The sequence below is a fragment of the Mastigoproctus giganteus genome, chromosome 1, assembly GCF_048544385.1.
Source record: "Mastigoproctus giganteus isolate SK-2022 chromosome 1, ASM4854438v1, whole genome shotgun sequence".
Classification (NCBI taxonomy): Eukaryota; Metazoa; Arthropoda; class Arachnida; order Uropygi; family Thelyphonidae; genus Mastigoproctus; species Mastigoproctus giganteus.
In genome coordinates, this window is record NC_143575.1 from 69,101,933 (window position 1) to 69,118,497 (window position 16,565).

The window sequence follows — 16,565 nt, forward strand, 5'->3', positions numbered from 1 at the left end:
TGTAATATGTAAAAAATACTATTTCATGTGTTGTTGGGGAACGGATTACCATCGGATGTTGGGACCCCACTGTATATGTTTGTATACAGTATAAGTTAAACACAAATATCCAAACTATTTCACTCGCATTCATATTCCTGAATGAGAATGAAACTGAAAGGTTAAACAGAAGTTCGTATGATCAAGCTACAAGTTCATAAACTGGAAGTTTGGAAATTGAGTCATTACTGCATTTTTAAAATATTTACCACACAAAATTCTGCATTCAAAAGCCAGCACTGTATCAGAGATAGAAGAGAGCAGAAAGAGTTTCAGCACTGTTCAGGAATAACATGGCCAACTCAACGAAACTTTCTATACTGAGGACTGGTAAATCACCGAGGCCAAGGTATTCTATAGGTGTTAAACCCTTTCTGGTAAACTATGAATCGAGCAGAAATCATGGTGTTCATTCAATTGTTTGTCACAAACAAATCAAAGGTTTTTTTTTTTTTTTTTTTTCTAGTAAACAACTGTTTGGGCACATACTCTCAGAATATAAGTATGCTTACAAAAATACTCATAAGTCTACAAGTGTAATGCTTTTAATGAATGAAACAAAGAGCTGCTACATAATGTGCATATTTAAATTAAGTTTACTGAGTAGTTAAAGATATAATTACAATATTAATAAAATACTGAAAACTTTATAATAAAATCCAAGCACAACACTAAAAAAAAATATTCCTACATTTTAAAATTCACTGTGGAATTTCACTGCTGTTATTTTAATGGCACATCGGCATCTTAAGCCATACTGCACTGGCATATTTTCTTGTATTCTGTGTATCTTGTAAACTCTTCTGACTGGTCGTCCCGGAGTATAAATAAAAAATTTATTTTTTATTTTTATACTGAAAAGAGTAATTCTTAGGCTGATTTGTGTGTTGTGAGGAACCTTAACTCCCTTCACCTTACCTAGAATAACAAGTCTGAAATTCCATTCAGTCTGTTGAGGCTGTAGGTTATTTCTACAGCCTAAACAACAGACTGAATGGAATTTCATCTTTACGTAATGAATAAGAAGTCATAAAATGGAAATGTACATTATTCCAGTTGTAACATAAAGATATTAATATGTTTTATACTAGTTCAGTTATGAAAATTATTTATGACTTACATGAAAAACATACACTTAATGAAAACTGATGTATAGCAAGTTACATGCATATTGGCTGTTGCTGATTTTATGAAATAAAACAGAGATACAGTAAACCCCCGCTATTCGCGGGGGTTACGTTCCTGAGTTATGGCTCCCATAGTAATAAAGGCGTTCCCTTCCAAAGTATGAAATATATAAGAAAAACTAGTCTAAAATTTTGTCTATGTATGTATTACATGTACCTTCATATTATGGATATGTACATAGTGAAATGCAAGCATATGGCATCGAAATGAAAATAAGAAACAATTTAATATTAAATGTAATATTTATTAGAAATTTCAAACAAATCTTTCAAACCAGCGCCTTTGCTAGCAAAAAAACTTATCCCACCAGTGCTATCACCAGTTTCACTAAAGTGTTGATAAAGGAGTTTTGCCTTTTCACGAATGATGAGTGAACTTAACGGAATTTTATTTTGAGTTCGGTCTTCTATCCACAGATTTAAAGCTTTTTCCATTTTCTCTAATTTAACACCACGAGTTACAGAGCAAATTTTTGAAGCAATTAACGCGTTTTCACGGACGCTACGGCAGATTTTTTCTTCCGATTTTTTGATTGATCATACCGTTGACTCATTGATTTTATGATGTTTTGCCACTGAGGAGACACTTTCACCATTAGAAATTTTGTCTAATAACTCAATTTTATTCACTAATGTCCTCACCACCTTCTTTGATCTTTTCACATTTCCCTTGTTATTCATAGCCATATTTTTGTAGGAGTTAAAAAAGATTTTGTCCACAATAAAGTCGCTTTCTTCCGTTAACACACTCGAAAAAGCCTGTTTTGCAAAACGGTAGATTTATCATTTTTGTAAGCATATCAATTTATAAATTGATAAATTTATTCAATTTATAAGCATATAAATTAAAAGCAAATGATGAAACCTTCCATGACAAGCGCATAACACATACTGAACAAGGATTAGCGAGAAACATCCACGCTTGCGATTTTGTCACCCCCTCTCCCCCCACCCACTCAGCACTGGTTTGACCGGGAAAGATAATTCTAGCCATGTTTTTTTATGGCGAAAATATTTACGTCGCTTTAAAATTCACATTTTTTTAGGTTTCATTTTATATTAAATCGGCGATCGCGAATACGCGAAACTGTGAATAGCGGGGGTTTACTGTATATAAGTCATAAATACCAATATCTAAAATTTTTTGTGATAGACCACTATATTTTGAATTTGGGGAGTATGATAAAGGTTGAGATGCCAAGAATACAAACAAAACATTTAAACTATTTAAAAGTTTATAATATGGATTAAATATAATATAAATTTCAAGAGCTTCATAAACAAAATCTTCAAGTTACAGAAAAAAGGTATATAATGTCTCAAAAGCTAGTGAGCAGAATCAGTGTTGTATAAATGTAGTTTGAATAAGGTGGCAAGATTATACATCTCATATTGTGAACCACTTACAACTGTCTACTCACGCAATCTGAATAAATAATGTTTCCAACAGATATGACTGCTCTTACTTATTCTCAGATGAGTGCCACCACACAGTGGTATAATTTCAGGGATTCTTGTCCTATCATCAGTAGGAGGGTAGGCACCCTGAGTGTAGTGCTGACAAGATGGTTGTGACTTGATTGTAATGGCATCTCCATAGCTAGGTGGGCAGGAGCAGCAGTGCATAGCACACGTTTCTTGATTAGGGCAGGGTTTGAGCACGTGACCACCAAATACGGAAAGGTCAGGGAATGACCACCGCATATCACCGGAGCAATATGTCCTTAGTTGCTAATGCTCCTTAAAAAAAAAAAAAAAAAAAAACCCAAACCACAAAAACTTGATTGTAAGACAGAAGAGGTACCAAATGAGTGCTGGATTGTCAGCTGCACTCAGGGTGCTTGCCCAGCAATGAAGTTCAACAATTCTTGAATCAATGCTGGCAGAACTCAACTGAAAAAAATAAAAATAAATAAATAAAAATAATAACAATAGTCTTCGCTACTTGGGAAGTATTACTTATTCAAAGTGCATCATTAAGCAACTCGGGAGGTATTCACAATAGGATATGTTGTATAATGATACTGCTTTGTTGTAAACTGCTTTTATATAGCTATGTATAAAACTAATGCTATGCAACTAGCCTATACAATGTTATATACCTTTTCTACAGTTTGAAGTTTCTGCTTGAAAATTACTGGAGAATTTAAACTTCCTACACTTTTTGGTATTTTTCATATTGTTCAATTAAATCCCAACTGGTTTATCAGCCCTACACTCAAAGTGCTTACCTACTCACTGACAAAGGGACAACAATCCCTGAAATGTAGTGACACTAGCACTCAACTCAGACGTCTCTACTTGGGAAGCATTACTAATTCAAAATGTGTGAGTAAGCAACTCTTCAAGAGTTATAATAATTATAGTGGAAACGTTGGAAAATTACATCCAACATAATAGCAAGGTTTTCCCTGCAAAAAAGCTCAAAAATTCCCTGTTATGCGAAGTTTACCGAAATTCTCTAACCGTGTTAGAGCGAAAACATGTTTATATAAGTATCGTGTTGTGCAAGGATTGCCGCAATTTATCAATCGTGTTAGAGCGAAACCGTGTTGTAGAAGTACTGTGTTATACAGGGTTTGCCTGTAGTTGAAACTTTGGATTCCTTTCCTGGCTTATCAAAGAAAAGAATGATTGCTTTATTCCAGGAGTTCAGAAACTGCTCCTCAAGAAACATTATGTTATATAAAAAGAGCAGGTATTCCACAGATTTTGGTGAAATATATTTAATCATTTCATAATGAATATCATCTAGTCCAACAGCTTGCTTTGGTAAGAGTTTAAGCAGTTTTAACTCTTGTGTGGTGAATGATCTATTCTTAGAGTGAAACTTTTTGATCTGAAGTTAAATGCATGCATTTCATTTTCCTGTTTCAGATCTGGAGAGTATGATGTTGCAGAGATGCTCAAAAAAAATTTCTGCAAGAGCACATCCATTAATATTCTAAGACTTTGTCCCAGACCACCTTAAGGCTGGTCAACAGGGTAGAGGTTTTAAAATGGATCTGTGATTCCTTTTGGCTCCAACATCAAACATAATATGCTTTTGTACATGTACATTTAGACTAGGAGATGGGTCATGGTGGAATATCATCATAATATCCCTCAACTTTTTTTTTGGGCCATTACAGTAGCTGTGCATTCTGAATTCCACCATAGATTTAGAAATGGTACAACCAGGTAGTTGTTTTTTGAATTGCAATTGTGGCAGCATGGCCAATATTTTCTTTGATAAATCATCAGTACATCATTGACCAGAACTTGACTGTAATGATATGTTTGTTATTTGGTTTTTAGGAGCATTAGCAACTAAGGCCATATTGCTCTGGGAATATGCGGTGATCATTCCCTTGACCTTTCCGCATCCTCCGCATTTGGTGGTGACGGGCTCGAACCCCGGTCTAATCAAGAAGCGTGTGCTACGCACTGCTGCTCCTTCCCACCTCACTACGGAGATGCCTGTAATGATATAAAACTCTGCCAAATAAGATATTCCAATCAGCTTGATTAACATGCTGAATACTGCACACGGGTCTGGATGTCACACTTGGGGAAAGATATGTATCTTTGGAGTGTGTGTAGAGAAGGGCAACAAGATTAATGAAGGAAATAAAAGGGTACTCTTATGAGGAAAGGTTTCAGTTCTGCACACTGCAGCATCTGAAGACTAGACACTTGGAAGGAAATCTCACTGAGGTGTTTAAGGCTCTGAATGGATTAAATAAGCTGAATGCTGATGGAATCCTTCCTTTTGCTCAGACACACATTAGGGGGACACATGCAGATATTTGTCTTTGGCCAACAGGTAGTTGATTATTGAAAAAACTTCATCAATATCATTAATAAATAATGATTAGTAAGGATCCAGCAATGAATCATGATTTCACTAATAACATCAGTCCAAGAAGATCAATGCCCATTTACAATAACCCTCTGCCTTTTGCCACTCAATCATCCTTTTATCCATATCTGTAACTTTCTCCTAATGCCACACTGCTCCAATTTGTACAACAGTCTTTCATGTGGAAGTGACAAAAGCTTTACTAAAATATAAGAATATCATGTCAAAATATTTTTTTCCATCCAGATCCTTTGTTAATGTGCCATAGTAGATAATCAGATTGATCAGACAAAATTACCCTTTAACAAATCTAAAACTTGATTTATGTAAACTAATGCTTATGAAGTGATCCCACAACACTTCTTTATCCTCTGACTCCATTATTTTCTATCAGAACTGAAATCTTAGAGGAATCTAATTGTCCGTTTTATGCTTTTGAAAGTAAAGACATTTTCACATCTCCAATGTATAGGAACCTCCTCTGAATCCAAGGGTATTCTCATAATTATGGGACAAGGTTTGCACACCTCTTTTGCTGCTCCTTTTAACACAACTGGGTAGAACCTATCAGCCTCAAGTGTGTTATTTACTTTTGGCTTCAACAATTTCTCTTCCACTTTATCCTCAGTTATGACAAAGTCATTTGGCTCCTGGTTATAACATGGAATACTTTTGGTATTCCCATCCCTAAAAACTTCTTCTCAACCTAAGTGAACCTAAATGTGACCCAAATTGGTTCATCCTTCTCCTTCTAGTGTAAAGATATCTTTGCTATTTTTCTTTGCATTCTTAGCAAAAGACTTTTCATAATTGAATCTAGTTTGCATAACTCCTTTGGCACTTGACTGCAGACTAGTTTATATTTACTGTAGGTTTCTGTGTCCCCATATAATTTCTGATTATCCTATGCATTTTTATTTCCTGTCCTTAGTCTCACTAGTAAAGCTAACATCCATTTAGGTCTAAAATTTGACGAATATTTCTTAGTTGATATGAAAAGCATAGCGGCTTCTAGGATTATATCCCCAAATACTTACTATTTAGAATTTGCAATTAGTAACATCATCAACTGGTTTCACCGGAAAGACTTTTTAAAGACTGAAAAATAATATAATATGATGGTAATCCACACAGGTGATGAAGTGAAAGTAGGTGCAAAACAATGGTTTCAACAGCACCAAAAAAAATTAAAAAAAAAAAAAAAAAAAATGTTTCAACTATGTTAAGGGTTTTTTTTTTTTTTTTTTTTTTTTTTTTAAATAAATGACCAGTTACTAGCCAAATTTTATATTTCATTCGGTATTTTCAAATAGTTTATCTTTACAGAAAAACAATACTATTACAATAATTTTAATGTAAAACCATTTCATTCAGTATTTTGTTAGTATTTTCTTAGTTGTAAAGGCTTAATGATAATCTTCTATTGAGGAATCAAACAGCGCCTGTATGTTAATTAGTTTAAGCATTTATATATACTAAGTCAGGGGCTGGCAACCTTTAATGAGTGAGGTGCTGAGTTTGCTGAAGTGGAGAATCTATTGCTAGCAGTGAATTTTGAAACAAGGGAGTATGTGTAAGGTAACTATCTGCTGTTGATTCCACAAATCAGTGCTTTGAGGGAGTGAGGAATTTCTGAATCATATATAGGGCTTTATTTTGAAACTAGATAGAGCAAAGACATACCTGAGTCTTTCAGTGGATTTCTGTAGATATGCCTTGTTGGATAAATAAATAAATAAATAAATAATTCATCCTTGTTGGATCAATAAATTCAATTGTCTGGTGATACTATGTCAGTACTGCCCTTGGTACTAGTGTTGTTTTGTGTGATGCATGTGATGCCAACCCTTGGATAGGCTTTAAAGTTTCAAATTTAAATTTTCCAGCATTAAGTGTTCAATAATCTAATTAATCATATCACAGATGTCATGTGAAGAGTTTTCATTTTGCACATAAATGATTCTCTTGTTAACCAGATGAGTAATCCACCTCTAAAGCTTCTAAAGAAGGTGGAATGAGAAATGTTAAGGCTTCGCTAGGTGGCAGTAGGGCAACATAGGATGGTACAGAGACATAATATCTGAAACCTTCTTTATACATTGAAATGTTCACCACAGAAAGGATCATGATGATTAATGGATACCCTGCCCTACCAAATTTGAGAAATTACAAAGGCACAAACATCCAACAAATACATAGTCATCCTTCTAATATTAATTGGAAGAGCTACTATAACAGATGTACGGTGCCCAGCTATTTTTGGTCACCCGTAAACATTTCAAAACAGGCTTTGTAAAAAAATTCGGCGCAACGTAAAATCTTGTGCTTGACCTACTTTGAACCAGTACAGTATCTACAGACATAGCAGACATACTCAAGTGAGAGCTTATAAGCTCAACTGGTAGCTATAAGAAATTGAAACTAAATAATTCCATTATTTATATATATTTGACAGTATCTGTGTAACATACACAGTAATCACAAAAAGTCAAAATGTGGTTCTTTACAAACATTGTAACTTTACAGAAAAACCAATGCCAAAAATTGTACTAAGTGCACCTAAATTATGAAAGAAGCAAATACAGGAAAAGCAACATAAAGTTTTCTAAACCAGTATAAAGAAACAAATAGCTTAAGCAAAATAACTAAATGCTACTACTTTTATTTACTTACTGGCATTGTTTGGCTACCATGTAAAGCATTAATTGCAGCCTGAGCTTCAGAATGAGAACTAAATTTCACAAAGGCGCAGCCTACAAAAAATAATAATAAAAAAGTTTATATATATATATAAAAAAATTATATACACACTTTTATAGAATTTATAGTATGTGCACGCTTTATATCTATATTACATAAACATATACATTTCCCTCTTTCTATCCTCTTTATACTTATGTATTTTGATTTTATATAGTTACAATACTGTATGGGTAGTGGCAGTTGATAATGATATATTGATTAGTTTTTTCTCATTATTTAAAGCAGATTACTGGAGTTCATGAGTGGGCTGAAATTTACTTACGGGTACACCCTCCAGACTGCTCAGTCTTAGGGTGTTTATTCTCCCTTCCTGCTGTTTTAAAATAGAAAAATAACTTCTACTGCCACTACCGATAACACGCACCATATGTAGAAATCATTTTCCTATTTTAAAACAGCAGGAACTACAACTGAAGCTGTTGTTTGTTTGTTTGTTATTTGGTTTTTAGGAGCATTAGCAACTAAGGCCATATTGCTCTGGGGATATGCGATGGTCATTCCCTGACCTTTCCGCATCCTCCGAATTTGACTGAGGCAGTCTGGAGGATGTACCCATAAGTAAATTTCAGTCACAAAGGCATTCCACTCATGAACTCTAATAATATGCTTTTAATAATGAGAAAAAAACTAATCAATACATCGTTATTGACTTCTACTGCCACTAACGATAATACACACCATCTGTTTACCAAGAATGCAGGGAGAAACCACGGTAGAGGGAAATGAGTTTGTCTGTTAAGTTTCCCAAAGTTTGTTGTGGTTCTCGTGTTGGCTTTCTTTATTTAGGAAAGATATGACAGAAATAAAATTCAGCATTCTGGGTAGTGTTCTAGAAATTCAACTTTTTAATTTACAACATTATAAACATTTCTGGGTTTACCAGGTAAGATCCACCACTATAGATTTGCTGATTGCTAACATATATTCAAAAACAACCCCAGAAACAGGTAACACATGGATGGGTAGATGAAGAGGTGTACTCCGAAAATATAAATATTATCAAGATAAAATTTGTTGTTTTATTTGTCATGAACAGCTTTCACAAAACTGTTACACAATTTAACACTGCTTAAGTTTAAAGCTATTCTTAAGTAAATAGCGATGTTTGCCTGCACTACAGCAGCAATGCCAACAACGTTGCAAGAAAAGGTGCTATTATTGCAGTTGTACTATCGGAACAGCAACAATTCAGCTGTGGATATCAGAACAGCAACAATTCAGCTGCGGATATCAGAAGAGCAACAATGCAGCTGCGGATATCAGAAGAGCAACAATGCAGCTGCGGCTATCAGAGAATTCCAGCATCAAAAGTGCATAAGGCGTGGACCTATGACTGTTTGTACTGTCCGCAAAATGATTGCGAAATTTGAAGCGACAGGACATCTTGGTGTTCAACCAGGTAGCAGTCGAAAACGAGTGAACTCATTCGTGTTGAAGATGTGGCTATGGCTGTCATGGATTTATCAAGCCAATCTCCATGTGGTAGCACAAGTGTGCCAGCTGTTTCTTGTGAAGTGGACATGCCGTATTCCACTGTAAGGCTAGTAATACGTCAGGAGTTGCAGTACTATCCTTACAAGATGCATATGCTACAGCAGCTGCGAATATCTGCATGGTAATGCAGATATTAGTTTCACATATACACTTCAGTTTCTGGCATGAATGACAGTGGATATCACTTGGCCATGGAACATCCTTTGGATGTGATGAAGCCCACTTCTGCTTAAATAGACAAGTGAATAAACACAACTGTTGCATTTGGGCACCAGAAAACCCTCGAGTTATCCAAGAGGTCCTGTTGCATTCTCCAAAAGTGACAGTGTGGTGTGGATTTACGGTCACATTCATGACTGGGCCATATTTTTTGTGAACAGGTAACACCGATTGGACCCCGCACCTGTTCCATCACTGGACAGTGATATTATGAAATGTTGGCAAATTTCACAATACCAGAGCTGCAGCAACGTGGGTGCCTTCAGGATACCATATTCATGCAAGATGGTGTGCCACCCCACATTCACCGTTGTGTCCAAAGATTGCTAAGGCAACACTTTACAAACGAATGGGTCATCAGCCGTTGTTTCCAGATCTCTTGGCCACCACAATCACCAGACCTCACCCCATGTGACTTCTGGTTGTGGAGGTTTTTGAAGAACCAGGTGTATCGGGAAGGATGTCAAACTTTGGCAGACATCATGTGCTGGCTATTCTAGTTGACATGTTATGTTCTGCCATAGAAAATGCTGTTCTTCACATGGAAACTGTTGTTGACCAAAATGGAGGACACACTGAACAATTATAGCACTGTTCAAGTGATTTGTTGCCACAGCACCATATAGTGACACATTTTGTAACTATTTTTTTTTTTTGTTTCCCAATAAATGGCAAGAGCCTTCTTTATTGTACTTGTTGCCCAAATTTCTCTTCAGTACTATCCTTAGAACTAGCTAAAGAGCCCTCTACATAGGGATACTTTAATTTTAACAACCCTGTATATACAAACAAAACACAAAATATTAATGTGGATTAACAAAATGTTAATCCACTGATGATGATATCTTTGCTTACATTACTCATCCTGAGATAAGTTCAGTGAAACTCAAGAAGTTGCTGTAGGCATTTCTGAAATAAAGGTCATCTAAACACACTGCCATATTATGGTTTGTATTTATAGATGTAAATGTAGTAGTGGTGTATGTTTAGGTATAAAAGCAACAATGGCTGTGGGGGTGTCAAGTATATTGAGGTCTGTATACTGAATATATACTTTGGTTGGTTTGCCTCTTTGCTGGACCAAAAAACCTGTGTTTTCAGGAGACAAAATTATGGAATCCTTGCTGAAGACTGACTACTTCAACCACATGCTGTTTCCTACAACTGGCTAGCCAATTTTCTCTGCAACTACTCATAGTGAGTGACAGAAAATGGCTCTATATCCTTTCTCAACCAATGCTGGAGCTCCAAGATTCTGCTCTTTCTAGTACTCTTTTTGTCCTGTATATAGTGACCTTCTTTCACTAACTGCAAATTCTGCCAATAATTTTGATGAACATGGCACATTATATTTCACCTTCTATGTGACATATCCATGTGTCATTCTCCAAAATGATGCTGTATGTTGTTGTTGGAGTGAGTTTTTGGGCAAGGGTTGCTGTAGAAGGGCCTATTATGGCCAAAATGCACCTATTCCTGTGAAGTAAGTAAGACTGTGCATGTTATTAATATGGCTTTAGAAGAGAATATATAAATTAATCAGTTTTAGATAGTGTAAAATGTCAGTTAGATTGTAATTGTCTCCAATAATATGACTAACCTGCAGAGACACTTGAAAGTTAGAGAGGGATCAGGATGATGTAGATCTAGCAAAATTATGACGATGGGTGCATTCAATAAGAATATGTTTTACAGTTAGCGGTGAACCACAGTGAAGGCAAGGTGGGGGGGGGGTCATCTCTAAGCAATAAAAATAAGTGGGTATGACCAATACATGCTCTGGCCAGCAAAACCTTTTCATGACTGTTTGATCAGAAGCTGCATTTCCATAACTGTGGATTCTGTCTTATGTTTATTCTTAACTCATTACATAAATAGTTATGCCAAATTTCTATCTACTTTTCAATGCATACTCTGTGTATGATTGATTTATAATCTGTATAAGGAAACTGGATGTGGTTGTTGTCAGAGGGTTTCTTGATAATTTATCTGTACTCTCATTTCCTGGTATTTCAGCATGCTCAGGGATACAATAGAATATGACAGTCTCTGTTTACTGTTATTTTCAATTGATCACTGAAAATTGTTTTGGAGGGCTGCTGTCACTGCACCCAAAGAGTGTGTATATACATAGCCTTTGGACTGAAATCACTGGGAAGAAAGCTCAAAGCCATCTTAATGCCACAGATCTCTGCAGTGAACATGCTATGTCCCTGTGGTGATGAGACAGAGACAGTTGATGTTGGCAGGACCACAGCAGCTCCCACAGCTGTGTCACTTTTGGAGCTGTCAGTATAAATTTGCAAAATTTGTGCATCGGCCAACATGTAGGCTGCATGTTGGCCAATGCAGCCTACATTTCAAAAGGTTTGATTGTTCAGGAACACTTTCCCCTAACAGTGGAAGGAATTATCACATGAGAGTATGTAAATTTTCCATGGAGATTGTATAATTTTTGTGTCTTGATGAGTATTGGTCATACATATATTCTACTGCTGAATTAGAACTTGTAGGAAAATTCCTGTGGATCTGTTTTCATGAGATTTATTTCTAAAAAGGTTTACCCACTGAGGATCACAGTAGATAAGATGACCAGATAGGATGAGAAGAGAAGCTATGAATTTTAACCACATAATTAAAGAGCAGAATCTTTCTCCAAAGGTGAAGTGAAGGTTCACTGGATTTTCTATATAGGCATCAGACTGATGATGATGTCCTGAACCCGCCAAGAGCAATCCTAAGCGCACTATGTTGTACAGCATTGAGACAGGCTAATGGAGTCTTTGGAGTACAGTCATAAATGCAGCTTCATAATCTAATCAAGATCTCATCAAGGCTCAATATGGGTGGAGGAGGATTTAATGATCAGCTCCCTATGTCGTGGACAAGATGGCTTCAAGTATGTTTGGTTATTGAGTAACCGGGGTTCAAGCCCGTGACTACTGAATACGGTGCTGTTTCTTGTAATCTGTCTATCTTGTGAACTCCTCTGACCATTTGGTCGTCCCGGAGTATAAACAGAAAATTTATTTATTTATTTATTATTTCATATAGAGAGTTTGTGTTCATAGTATATGTTTCTGGAATTTACTTTGGTGTCAAACATTATGCCTAAGAATCAGATATTATGGATGAGTGGTATTGGTTGAGTTCCCAGAAATAATTCAGGTTCCGGAGGTAGGCATCAACTCTCTTTTGCAAATGTGAATAGCAACAGTTTTTGAAGCCAATAGTCAATAACCATTATGACACTATTTTTATTATTGTGAGCTGTAGTTGTTGTTATAGGGAATATACACTGGTGTGCAAAACTTAAGGACCAACACTATTTCTAAAGGTTACAACCACAAAATCTTTACTTAAGATACTCTTTACTGATGAGAGTAGATTCAGTCTCAGCAGTGATTCTGGATGTCAGCTAATCTGGCAAGAGGTTGGCGCATGGTATCACCCTGCAAACATCACTGAAAGGGACTGATATGGCGGTATTGTAACTGGTGCACGCTACTGAACTGAGGTAATCCTTCCCCATGTGCATCTGTTCTGAGGTGCTATTGGCCCCGAGTTCGTTTTTATGGATGATAATGCCACATCTCATCGCACTGCAGCTGTTGATATGCTTTTGGAAAGTGAGGACATTGTTTGTATGGATTGGCCTGCCCGTTCCACCGATCTAAATTCCATCGAGTGCACATGGGACGTTCTGGGGAGATACCTAGCGGCATGTTCACACCCACCAGAAAATGTTCACCAGCTGAAGATGGCACTGACAGAGGAATGGATGATGTTACCACAAGAACTCAACAACATTGTTCTAAGTATGGAGAGGCGGTGCAAAGCTTGCATTGACATTAGGGGGTGGCCATATCTCCTACTGAGGACCACCTCTTCCTTTGTTCCATCTTTGGCAGTGATGCATCTGTATCATGGCAGCCAATGCTATGTTGCCATTTTTGAATAAAGTCCCCCTGTACAGGTTTATTTCCATAGTAGTGTTGCTGTTGTTTCCTTCATCATTTCTGCACCTCACGAGGTTCCTTTGGTATGCTTTTCCCATATCCAGGCCACCCCTATCAGAAGCTACAGGTGAAAACCTGACTGGCCCTTAAATTTTTTGTATATTCTGTAAGTGGAAGGATATTGCAAGATCATCGGCATAAAGGTAGCTGTCTACAATATCTGGAATATTGTGTGATAAATTGTTTATTCTAATAGCAAGGAGCGTAGTGCTGAGCAATTATATCTGTGGACAACAGATTGCAAAACAGCATTGCAAATAACACTTGAAAGTTCTATTTTAAGGCAACTCCCTATAATCATTAGTAGTTCACTTCAATGCAGGGCTGCAGTGGAGGATATACACCATATACCCTCTGAAGTTTCTTAGATGAATAGCATATACCTTCTGGTTTCAGCATATATATATATATATATATACATATGGGTACATACATATACATACATATGCCATATATCCTCTGGAATTCCATTAATAAGCACAGCGTAGTCTCTGCATACATAACATTCACAGAGTATAACTTCTGCTAATTTTACGACTACAGCACTGCCTCAGAGTCCTACGGCATACAGATTTTGAAGAATGCCATGGCGGCAGGTCATGTCAAATGCTTTTTCAATATCCAAATATACCATGGCAAGATGATTTTATCAGATAAAAGTGTTCCATATTTTTACACTCAGCTTTCACAATAAGGTCCAACGTGGATCAATTTTAGCAGAAGTCATACTGATTATAATTGATAATTGAGTGGGATTCCAGGTACTGTACAAGTCTATTTTGCATCATCTTTTCTAAACTCTTGCTCAAACAGCTAGTAAGGGATCTCAGTCTATAGTCACATGGACTCATCTGGTCTTTTCCAGATATAGGGAAAACTAACAGTGAACCACATTATAACAAGAACCACATTCACTTTACGCTGATTCGCTATAACGCTGTTCTTGTATTATAACCCATATCTGACTATAACACTGTCACAAATCACTGTAACACTCTTTTGGCATTTTTAACAAAATCGTTTCATTTGATGGAGTCAATAGCTTGAAAATGAATAGCAAAACAGCATTAAAACGTTTCAAAAGGCGACTTGAGAAATTTTCCCACACTGAAATTTTCTTGCACGTTAATTTAATTGCAGTACAGTGACTTGTTACAGAGTTCAGAGACAACATTTTAAAAAATGATCAAATATACTGCTTGTAATATTTGCGTTATATGCATTTATCCAAAGTCTAGCCATAACTCAGTACAGCATTAGACATTGTGCGTAATGGACGGTTTTACTCGAACATTGTATCATAATTAATGCAACCAACACAGTTACATTTTCGAAGAGTTAATAATGGCAGATAAGAATGAAAAAGCAACAACGTCTGGACACAGTACGAAGACTACAAATGCAAGAAAAAGACTGAATTTGAAAATTAAATTAGACATTTTGAAGCGAATCGATTCCGGTAAACGACAAGCGAATGTGTGCCCTAATTTAGGACTGGCAAGTTTAACTGTAAGATCAATTATAAAAAATAAAGAATTAATTTTAGCAGAGGGAAAGACACCTGTTCCACTGTAAGCAGCTAGGGCTAGGCCGGCTATTAGGATTGAAATGGAAGACTTTAACTAATTTTATTGAAGATAATATCCAATGCAGAATTCAGTTAAGTTAAATATTATAAAAAAAAAAAAGAGAGAGATTAGCCTATATGATGATCTGAAGAAAACTCATCTTAAAAAAAAAAAAAAAAAAAAAAAATGTGGAACCATTTAAAACTAGTAAGGGCTGGTTGAATAGATTTAAAATCCAGGGAGAAGCCACAAGTGCAGATCAAGGAGCCGAAACTCTCACAAAAAAACTTGATAAAATTATTGAAGAGGGGTAATATATGTTATACTTCTCAACAAGTTTTTAACATAGATGAAGCAGGACTTTTTTTGGAAACAAATGCCTAAAAGAAGTTTCATATTGAAAGAAGAAAAAAACAAGCCAGGTTTCAAAACGGCAAAGGATCGGTTGACTTTATTGTTGGGTGGTAATGCTGTGGGGGATTTAAAAATTAAAACCCATTTTAGTTTACCAGGAAGAGGGACAAAGTACAACCCAAAATCAACACATTTTTCATGATTAAATTCATCAATTAAATCCATGATTTTAATTGGAATTTTAAGTTCAATTTTGATACATAAGTAGTTACCACATAATTATATACGTATGTAATGCAGAATATTTTATATGTACAAATATTTGAATATTAAATATTTTGACCGACATTTGTGCATATTTTCACTACCGATTAGGAAATACCCTATGGCACCGACCAAAACTCACAAATACATATGTTGTTACCTTATGGGAATGTGGCACTCACAGTTAGTGCGGATTCACATAGTGCTCTGTTTTTCCGGAACAAATTTTCTGCATTAAGCAGGAGTCACTTGTGTGTGTGTATATATATATATATATATATATGTGTGTGTGTGTGTGTGTGTATATATATTCATAGTCAGACGACGATGAATCATTTTTACAAGGGTTTTGCTCAGACAATTGGTAAGTGAAATTGGTCTATAGTTATGAGGAACAGAATAGTCTTTACCAGGTGTTTTGGGATAGCCGGTACGTAGGAATGACGCCAGGAGCTTGGGAATGTATGTTCAGTGAAGATTAGATTGAAGAAGATGAGCAGTGACAAGTGTGATTTTGGATCTAAATTTTTGAGCATAACATAAAATTTTCCCATCAGGGCCAGCAGCGCTGTTCCTTGTGTTGTTAAGAGCATGTTGCAGTTCAACCATGGTGAATGGTTGATTATACGTTAATGCACATGCGTCAGTGAAATTCAGTTTGGATTTTTCAGTTACATCTTTAATTTTTTGAAATGATTGGTCATAAGCAGTTGGGGACAAATGAGAAAATATAGAACCTAGTGCATTTCCAATTTCTGCAGGGGTAGAAAGTTCCTGACCATTCCAGTTAATTAGTGGAGTAGATGTTGGAGGAAAT

The 16,565-nt window shown here is 36.0% G+C and overlaps 1 protein-coding gene across 6 annotated transcripts in view; it reads right to left on the reverse strand.

Annotated features, from left to right (window-relative positions):
- bru3 (CUGBP Elav-like family member bruno 3) overlaps positions 1–16,565 on the reverse strand; it is a 714,377-nt gene that overhangs the window by 286,722 nt on the left and 411,090 nt on the right. For all 6 annotated transcript variants that reach the window (XM_090373320.1, XM_090373312.1, XM_090373338.1 and 3 more), the window contains exon 4: positions 7,741–7,820. In XM_090373320.1, coding sequence (XP_090229446.1) covers positions 7,741–7,820 — 80 coding nt within the window. The remainder of the gene's footprint in view (positions 1–7,740; positions 7,821–16,565) is intronic.